The 9290-nt window shown below is 52.4% G+C and overlaps 1 protein-coding gene across 4 annotated transcripts; it reads left to right on the forward strand.

Moving 5' to 3' along the window:
- The first annotated feature begins 353 nt into the window (after nt 1–353).
- On the forward strand, nt 354–8475 carry LOC147156217 (microtubule-associated protein tau-like). 4 transcript variants are annotated; one of them, XM_086064931.1, is made up of 12 exons: nt 369–504; nt 3338–3468; nt 4153–4190; nt 4278–4323; nt 4404–4657; nt 4721–4813; nt 5224–5316; nt 5489–5581; nt 5879–5960; nt 6042–6148; nt 6903–7005; nt 7408–7591. In XM_086064931.1, the coding sequence occupies exons 2-12, from the start codon at nt 3354–3356 to the stop codon at nt 7434–7436; spliced, it is 1053 nt and encodes a 350-aa protein (XP_085921057.1). In that variant the 5' UTR covers nt 369–504; nt 3338–3353; the 3' UTR covers nt 7437–7591. The 4 variants fall into 4 exon arrangements, with proteins under 4 accessions (XP_085921059.1, XP_085921057.1, XP_085921056.1 ...); XM_086064933.1 differs by lacking the exon at nt 5489–5581 and having other exon boundaries at nt 354–504; XM_086064930.1 differs by lacking the exon at nt 6903–7005 and having other exon boundaries at nt 7408–8475.
- Nucleotides 8476–9290: the final 815 nt, after the last annotated feature.

Raw genomic sequence — 9290 nt, forward strand, 5'->3', positions numbered from 1 at the left:
GTTCATCAGTTAGTCAGTTTTTAAACTCAACGAATTAAATAATGGTCTTATTCATTTACTTCGTCACGAATCATCTCTTCTTTTTTTGCCACGTCCAGAAAATGTGAGCCATCCAAGCAAAGACACACTTGACTCGTTAGTGGCCCCCACAGGAGCAGGAGGCTTCTTAAAGTGTTTGGATCTTCTTGAAGGCATCGTGACGAGAGCGCGTTCGCTGCCTTTGCATTCGCCCGTCGGGGCTTTTTATTTATCTTGTAATATTAAAAACATCAAATCATAAATTCTTCAATTGTTCAACAATGATGAATGAAATCAATAAAGTTTGCCTTTTAAATGTGAAAAAAACAGCCAATCGCAAGGCAGGCGGGCATGCGCGTGCACAGCTTGCGTTTCAACACAGGCGCGCGCCCCCCAGCGGCGTGAGCGTGCACAGCGAGGAGGAGCCGTGGTTGCGTGCGCGCCGTCCAGTCCAGAGAAGAACCGAACGTCTCGAACCGCACGCAGGTAAGAACCACAATCCCACCACAAAATCACAAGTGGACCGCACGCATGCACGCGTCGATCGCACCGCAGAGTGCACGCGTTTGCGCGCGCGCGTCGGAGGTCACGCACGCAGGCACGAATGTCCCCCCAATGTGCGTGTCGCCGCTCAAATGTGCCTGTTTTTTCTCAACGTTTTTTTTTTTTGGGTGTTGTTTTGTTTGATCGTTCGCTGTCGCGCGCGAGGCGGCGGGCGTCGTCGCGCGCGTGCACGCGGCATCCTTCCAGCAGGTTCTCCCACCGACCGACGAGCTTGCGCGGTTCTTTGTGTCGCGCGTGTCCGTCTCGAGAGCGCGCGCGCGCTGGTTCATTCTCGAACATGCAAGCAAGATGGCCGACGACATCGTCCCCCCCCCCGCCCCCCCCGAACATTCGAGCAGTCCACCCTCCCCCTAAAAATAATGATGATGACACGATTTGATTCGTGTGGCCTTTGGAGGCGGTGCATGCAGTCGGCTACTAGTAAGTGCTCGTAACTAGTATCTCGTTGTCATCTCATTTTTCGGAACATTCGAACATCTTGAGATCCAAGCGATTTTTTTTCTTCCAGAAACGAGTCGTCGCTGGGCAGGTTTTTGCCTTTGACTTACAAGCAAACAAACGTTTGGCAAAATAATCAAGGAGAAGAAAGAAGACATGTTTGTAAATAGTCAGCGTGTCTTCTGGCTGCTTTTTGGCCACTCCCACCTGCATTTTAATAACAACGTTGCCCACCAGCTGAAGGCTAAGCAACAATGATGACGTCATTGACACGCTAACCGTTAGCATCAACAAGCAATGGACGCTTGAACACAAATGGTGGCGCAACATACGTAGACAGATGATATAGGCATATATTCTTTATCCTCTGCGAAAATGGACTGCACAACGATTTTCACGTTTTCATTCAATTCTTGATGTCAGCCGCAACGCAAACGCGGTTCGAAGGCGTTTGCGTTGTCGGCCTTGACAAACGTCCAAAGTTTATTACGGCATCTTATTGCTGAAGTCGCTTGCAGTCCAGTGAGAAGAAAATACAAAGAAAGATTCTTCCTCTTGGTTTGTGTCTGCTTAAGTGGATGATAGCGCCTCCTGCTGGCCAAGGTGGGCAGCACAAGCAAATAACACACACTTTGCTTACCAATCTCATTGGAGAAAGTACTAAATATTATAAATCCGCTTAACTCGTACCACGTACTCGTGAGGACAAAGTGTGGACGGCACCTGACTTGCGCCGGAGTCCAGATCAAAAGCATTTGCACAAAATGGCCCACGAGGACATTTGCGTGACACGACCTGACGTGCGGGGTCAAAGTGCAAAGTGAGGACACGTGCCCACGTGACAACACACGTTTGCACACACACACACACACACACACACACACACACACACACACACACACACACACACACTGCTCCTTTGAGGTGATGACATTATGCTGCCGTTAGCTTAGCATAAGTTAGCATGAGGTGTGCAGCCAGCGTCAGGAGACGGCAGCTTGGCGTGTACAAACGGGAAGAAAAATTCACACCTGGCCGCAAAGTGTAAGCGCGTGTGTGTGTTGTCGCGTGCTAATTGTGCCGGCAGCTTGGCAGCGCCAGCCCGCAGCGGCCAAGTGGGTCAGGACCAATCGAGCACAAAGCGGAGCCGGGGTGGGCCGGCATGCGTGGGCGTCCAATCACAAGGCAGCCTTCAAGCGGCGAGCAGGACCGACATCCTGTTTGCTCACGCGGGCGCGATCTTACAAAATGAAGACTAAAAACAAACATTGCGGCCGCAACACGCACGCCACATGAGCTGAAGTTTCAGCACGAGATATTGACACGCAAAATCCTGGCAAAATGTCTGCAATTGTTATTTTGCCGGTCGTGCTCAGGATGCTTTGATGGCGCCTTTTTCACAAAAACCGAAGACTCGGCCGTCAACAAAATGAGGAATTGCGGGACCAGCGACGGTTCGCCCTGACGTCACGTGACCGAGCATGTTTTCAACACGGCATCTTTCACGGTCACCGAGCTAACGCCGGCTTAAGCGTGACCCGTTTCCAACCGTCTTTGTTGGCTCCACTTTCAAGCGCTACATAGAGTTTGCTTGTTTGTATTTGAAGAACATTGCACAAAGATGGCGGCCACTTGTTCAGTCTCTCCGTGGCGGCCGGTACCAAATGGTCCTCGGTACCGGTCCTGGCGCTTGGCGACCATCCGCTTGAGTTGCAAGCTCGCTCAACAAAAGAACGACGTCGTCCATGTTCGCTTGGGGGTCCGCGTGGGCCCGCCAGCTCATGTGCGGCGTTTGTCTTGTTCGAACCCGTCCATGCAGACGCCTCAATGGCGGTTTTGTCCGCGAGCACTGAGAGAGCGCCGCTAAATGGGCCACGCATGCACACGCACACTCACAAGGCCCCCCATTAGGATGGAAAGTGACATCATTGTTTGTTTGGTGCCGCTGGCAGCCATCTTGTGCTGGCGGCAGCAAGTGGAAGTTGCGGCAGAAAATGGCGGCCGTCTGACGGGACACTGTCATGGCAAAGTGCAGCGCGGGTCGACGTTTTGAGGATTTTCCAAGATCGTTCAGCACTTTTCCTTTTGCTTTGACTTGCGAGCGCAGACTCGAGATACGAGCACTGAACGGCGGCAGTGACCTCAAGTCAAGTCACTTGCCAGTTGCCAGCAACAAGCAAATCGTTTGGCAAATAGCCTTCAAACGCTTTTTGGCCGCTTGAAAAGGGTTTTCTTTGGGGGCGGGTCGGGACTTGAGGTGACCTCCCGCAGTCCTTCCTTCCGGCTGACCTTGCGCCTTGTGTGTCGTCCTCCGCAGCGCCGCCGTCGCCAGCATGGAGCACGCCGCCGCCAATAACAGCTACACGGCCGACGCCAACATGGCCGCCTTGAGCCTCAACGAGCACCGCCACGAGAACGGCGTCCCGACCGGACACGGCAACGTCACAGGTGACCGCCAGCGCCCGCTTCAGGGGCGGGCCCGGATGGGAGCGACGTCTCCGCCACGTTGGTCCCTTCTTAAGTCCGCTTTCAAACCAAATCCAGACCGTGTCCAGCTTTTTGCACTTTGGCCCAATTTTTCAAAAGGCAAACAAAACAAAAATTCCACTCGCTTCTTTCACCAGAAAAAACAAACGTTTGCTTCCATCTTTTTGCATTCTACCAAATGTGACAAGCACAGCGGCGACTTTCGCGCAAATATTTCTCGCTTTTGCGTCATCTAAGAGGACAAAGCAAGAAATTTGCCGGCAAAATCCTCTCCGTTGACAAATGTCGAGCTGCCGAACGTTTTGCTGCCATTCGTCAACGGATCGCAAGCGACGTCGGGCAACAGTAACGACCAATCAGATCGGCAGCTCGTATCACATGACCTTCCACGAGCAAAATGGCCGAATGTCACGTCGAGGCTTTGAAAAGAGAGAAAGCTCATCTGGCCTCGGCCGAGTCGGGTCGCTCGTCGGGTTCGATTGTGTCGTCGAGCATTTTGGAGGGCTGAGGTTCGGGCGAGGGGATTCCCGCCCGGGCCCCCCCGCCCGGGCCCCCCCCGCCCGGGCCCCCCCCGCCCGGGCCCCCCCAACCCGGGCCCCCACACGTAAGCGCGGCCTGACCTCGTCCTCTCGTTTTGTGCTGCAGCTCACGCCGCCAAGATGGACAACGGAGCCGCAGAGAAGGTAGCGCTCGCCGTTTAGCTCTTTACGCTAACGTAGCATTTGTGACACACACGTCCGTCCCCGCTTGACTTTTTTTCGTCCTTGCAGAAGTTTCAAACTCCCGCAAGCAAAACGTCCGCCAGACCTCAGCCAGGTACGTCAAGCGGAGCGCAAACTCACCGACCGATCCAAAGACGGCTCGCGGCATCACGTGACGTCCGCTTCGCCTTCCAGACGCGGCGAGCGGCCAGAGCAGTCCCGGGACGCCCAAGTCCCCCGCCGGCCAGGCGCTCTCGGGCAAGTCGGCAAGCGACGTCCAGAAGGTGAAAAAAGTGGCGGTGGTGCGGAGTTCCCCAAAGTCGCCCGCTTCGCTGAAAACACGCCCCCCGGCCGCTCTGGCCGCCGCCCCGCCCATGCCCGACCTCAAGACGGTCAAGTCCAAGATCGGATCCACCGGAAACATCAAGCACCAGCCGGGCGGCGGGAAGGTAAGCGCGGCGCCGGACGCCGGGACTTTAGTCCTGACGTTTGGAGGTGTCCTTCTTGTGCAGGTGCAGATCCTGGACCAGAAGGTGGACTACAGCGGCGTGCAGTCCAAGTGCGGCTCCAAAGCCAACCTCAGTCACATGCCCGGTGGCGGCCATGTGAGTTGGACTTCTTCCCGCTTACTGGCCGGCGTCGTTCAATTTGGCAGCTCGATTGCTTCCGTCAGCGCCGCGCAACTCGACTTGCTCATTCGTGTGCCAGACCCGCCCAAAAACGCTGGCGCATTTTGCCTTTAGGGGGCGTGGCCTAGTGAGTGGCAGCTGCGGCTGGAGGCAGCGCGGCGGGCGGGCGGGTTAGGGTTAGGGTTAGGTGGGTTCCGTGCGGGTGCGTCCTGCTCCGTTTTCATTTCTTATTGGTGCCTTTGCCTGTTTGTCAATTGCGGACTGGGGCTCGCCTTGCCCGCATGCCACCGAACCTTTTAGAAAGCGGTTCGTTGGAGGAACCGCTGTACTTCCTTACATAGCGTCGGACTTTGCTTTCAACAAGCGTCTATGTTGTTGTTGTTCAGGTCCAAATCCTGGACAAGAAGTTGGACCTGACGGGCGTCCATCCCCGCTGCGGCTCCAAAGACAACATCAAGCACGCGCCGGGCGGCGGCAAGGTGAGGCGGCCCGTGCTCGTAGCCCGTCACACGCTCCCGCTAGAGGCTACGTAGGCAGCGTGTGACGGCGACCGGCGGTTCGCCTTTCCCGGACCGCGGGGGCGAGGGCGGGCGGGGGGGTGCGGGGTCCCGGCGTTGGGGTAACTGGCATCTCTGCCGTGTTGACTTCCAGGTTGAGATTGTGGACAAGAAGTTGGACTTGAGCAACGTGCGCTCCCGCTGCCGTTCCAAAGATAATATTAAACACGTCCCCGGAGGCGGCAATGTGAGTAGCTCACTGCTGATTGGCTGCTGGACAGCCCAAGACCCTCCCCCTTCCTTTTCAAGGAGCAACCCCCCCACCCCATCCTAACTCCCCCCACGAGACGTAGGCGTGTCCCTCACGTGCTCCTTGTGTGTCCGTCATGTGGCGTTGCCGTGGCAACTAACAATCCATCAACCAAAGCGGCTGCATGATTGGCAGGCAGACATCAGCGGGGGGGAAGTTGGGTTCGGGTGCACGACGGCCGTTGGCTGATTTGCACGAGAGGGATTTCACGAGTGGTCTTTGTTCTGTCGTCAGGTCCAAATCGTCCACAAAAAAGTGGACCTGAGCAGCGTGTCGGCCAAGTGCGGGTCCAAAGACAACATCCGCCACAAGCCAGGTGACGTCACGCGCTTCGAAGCAACCACAATCACGTGACGGGCTTGGCGCTCCAGCTTGTAGTTGACCTTGTGTCCACCAGGTGGCGGCAACGTGGAGATAAAAAATGAGAAGCTGGAGTTCAAAGTTCAATCCAAGGTGGGCTCACTTGGCAACATCACTCACATGCCAGGAGGCGGACAGAAAAAGGTAACAAAAACAAAATCATTCATCATAATAATACAAAGTAGCAACAAACGAGGTCGCACATTTGCTTTGTTTTTTGCCGGCCGGATGGAAATTTGGGAGAATCGTCATTTCATTCACAAATACTGATAATCTTTCAATGAGACAATAATTACATTCTAAAAAATAAAACTACATTATTGATGCACTGTTTGTTTTCTGAATTTTAATCATTTTCGTTATGAAATGAAACAAAAATCAGATACTCATAAAATAAATACGAGTACAACTCAACAAAATCATAACAGTAAAACTTCAAAATAAAATGCTGTTTGATTGTTGCTTATACATTGGTTGGAATAATAATAATATAATAATATTGCACTAAAAATCTAAAAAGTTGCAATAATATTGTCATTATTGAATATTAATAATCTGAATAAAATGTGAAAATACAGATGCAAATAAAATAATAGCACTATTATATGAAATTAAGTAAATTAACTATAAAATGCATTATAAGTAATGAAGTCAATTCAATCATTTGGATTTCACGCAACAAAAAAATGGAATTGCCAATAAAATGGCAACGAACGCCAATCGACTTGCCGTCCATTGCGTCTGCCGACGCTCGTTTTCCACATCATGTATTTGTCATTATTATGATCATTATTTTTGTGATCTTCAGTTTGCACGTTGATTTCATTTCTGTTGACGCCATCCCGTTTATTTTTGTTGCATGCGTCACCCCCCCCCCCCCCCCCCCCCACGGGCGTAGCGAGCGAAGGGGAAGAAAGGCGAGCCGAGCCCCTCCCCCGCCGCAACCCCCCCTCTCTCACCTCAGACTGTCTCACACGCACCCGCCAAGATGGAGGCCGGCAGTAAGTACCAGCGCGTCATCTTCATCTTCTTCATCATCATCATCCTCCTCCTCATCCAGGTCCACAAACATCATTTGTGGCGCTTGTGGGTTGTAATGAGCGAACGCTTTCAAATGTCGACTCATTCCCTCCAAACACACGACGTGATTTTCATTGGACATTTTTGGAACGAAGTCCACTCAATCTTTTTATTTTTGATTTGGTCACCTGCTTACCGAAATGGGCGGGGCTTATTGATGGCCACAGAAGAGGTGCAAGGCATAATAAAAACAACTAAGTGGCCACTAGGGGGCTCCCAAAACGCATCAGGATTTTTCAATCACATGAAAGTCGCCCCCATTTTTCTTGTGCCCCCCTCGCGGCATCAGTGACGAGCGCGTGTGCGCGTTTGTGTGCACGCAGATCGAGAGCCACAAGCTGAGCTTCCGTGAGAGCGCCAAGGCGCGCACGGACCACGGCGCCGAGATCATCTCCCTGGACGACTCGCCCACTCAGCAGCTCAGCACCGTGTCGTCGTCCGGCAGCCTCAACATGGCCGAGCCCCCCCAGCTGTCCACGCTGGCCGACCGGGTCAGCGCCTCGCTGGCCCAGCAGGGGCTGTGAGCCGCGACCCAACCGCAAACCCCGCCCCGCCCGCTCGTCCCCTCCTCGTCACCCCGACAGGATGTTGAGGCTTTCAGAAGCTCCACAAGTCCAAATTTGTAATTCCACGTGTACTGGAAAATGGCGGCATTTGGCGATTGGATTCTGTTCAAGTCAGCTTCAGCTTCTTAATTGGTGGCCATTTTGAGCTGTCCAAATTTTAGGGCCGACTCGCCGCTTTCTTGTCCACGTTTGAGAGAAAAAGTTGCAAAGGTGCTATCGGCCTGCCTGCTGTCCGTCCGTCCGTCCGTCCGTCACTCTTGTGTTGCCTGTCTTTGTGCGTGGGGACGATGACGGGGACGCTTTCTCAATGTTGAGGGACGGCAAGCAGGCATTTTCAAGCAGTATTTCACCAAGTGGAGAGAAGCAAATGATGGAAGTCGACTGCCGGTGGTGGAGGTCCGCCTACTTTTAGCTTCTTCATGTGATCGGAAATTTTTGGGCGGGTGTGCAAAGTCATTTTTCTGTGGAATATCTATTTATAGTTTTAGGTGATTGACAGTCATGGTTCTTTCTAAAGTTTATACCTAATGGGGAAAAAAATGTTCCTGCTATGACATCACTTCCTGCATGAAGCGGCCGGATTTGATGCGCGTGCGTATGCAGGGTAATGCCACTTTTGTCCACCGTGTGTCGTGTTTTCTTACCAGAGCTGAGGTGCATGCTAACTTCTTCAAAAATGTCACTTGAAGGCGACAAAGATGGTCTCCGTGAGCCAGTTTCCATAGTAACCAACTCACACGCTGTACCGTGATGCAAATGTGATTGTTGTTCTTGTGCATTTAATGTATGTTTGTGTTTGACAATAAACGCTACCAAGTCACCCAATTCCTCACCGTCTTCTTTGTTGGTGTTTGGCGAGAGGAGGAGGAGGAGGAGGAGGAGGAGGAGGAGGAGGAGGAGGAGGAAGAGGAGGATATCCAATGGTGGAAAACGGCCTTCCAAACTTTTCACGAATGTTTGAGCGACACTTTGTGAATTTTGCCGACTTGTGACATGAGATGGACTCGCAATGCCGCCGCCGCCGCCTCCTTGCCGTAGCGACAAGTGAAGCCACCGGTGGCCATCTTGCATAATTTGCCACTGGCTAAAAGCGCGCCAAACTTGAATAGAGGGTTCCCACTTTTGTGCTAAAAATAGTAACATATCCCACAATCCCTCGCGCCTGGCCATATCGGTGGGGACGCCTCCGTATGAGTACGCGAGACGCTGCTGATTCCTTTCCGCTCGGAGTATTATTATTTGTTTATTTATTATTATTATTTATTTATTTTCCTCGTGGACTCGCACCGTCTGTGGCGATGAAGAACTATATGAAGACTTTGGACAAGCAGGCAAGTGCGCGGCATGCCGGCGAGTTATGTATGACCCGTACACGCTACGACAAGGAGACGAAGGCCCATCCAGACGGAAGCAAAGCCGGCTTGGTTCCTCAAACAAATCTCGTACGCGCAGAAGCATTTCAAGACTTGCGCGTGTCCAAAAGAACATGCCGAGGACACTTAATGGCTGTAATGTCGATGCCAAGTCTGGAGTGGCGCGCAGGGTTGTTAATAGTTTTGGAATTTTTCATTTTAGTATGTTTTTATTTCGTTTTGAGTTTTAAATTGAGTTAGTTTTAATTTTTAAGGTGGTTCTGTTAG

Source organism: Leptonotus elevatus, chromosome 20 (assembly GCF_054856555.1).
Source record: "Leptonotus elevatus isolate MCC_2025b chromosome 20, RoL_Lele_1.0, whole genome shotgun sequence".
Taxonomy (NCBI): domain Eukaryota; kingdom Metazoa; phylum Chordata; class Actinopteri; order Syngnathiformes; family Syngnathidae; genus Leptonotus; species Leptonotus elevatus.

What these genes read in the sequence shown, in the direction of transcription:
- LOC147156217 (XM_086064930.1), top strand. Translation starts at nt 3,354, where the DNA reads ATGGAGCACGCCGCCGCCAATAACAGCTACACGGCCGACGCCAACATG. An exon ending in CGGACACGGCAACGTCACAG is followed by an intron (nt 3,469 to 4,152) that starts GTGACCGCCAGC and finishes TTTGTGCTGCAG; the next exon opens with CTCACGCCGCCAAGATGGAC. An exon ending in ACAACGGAGCCGCAGAGAAG is followed by an intron (nt 4,191 to 4,277) that starts GTAGCGCTCGCC and finishes TCGTCCTTGCAG; the next exon opens with AAGTTTCAAACTCCCGCAAG.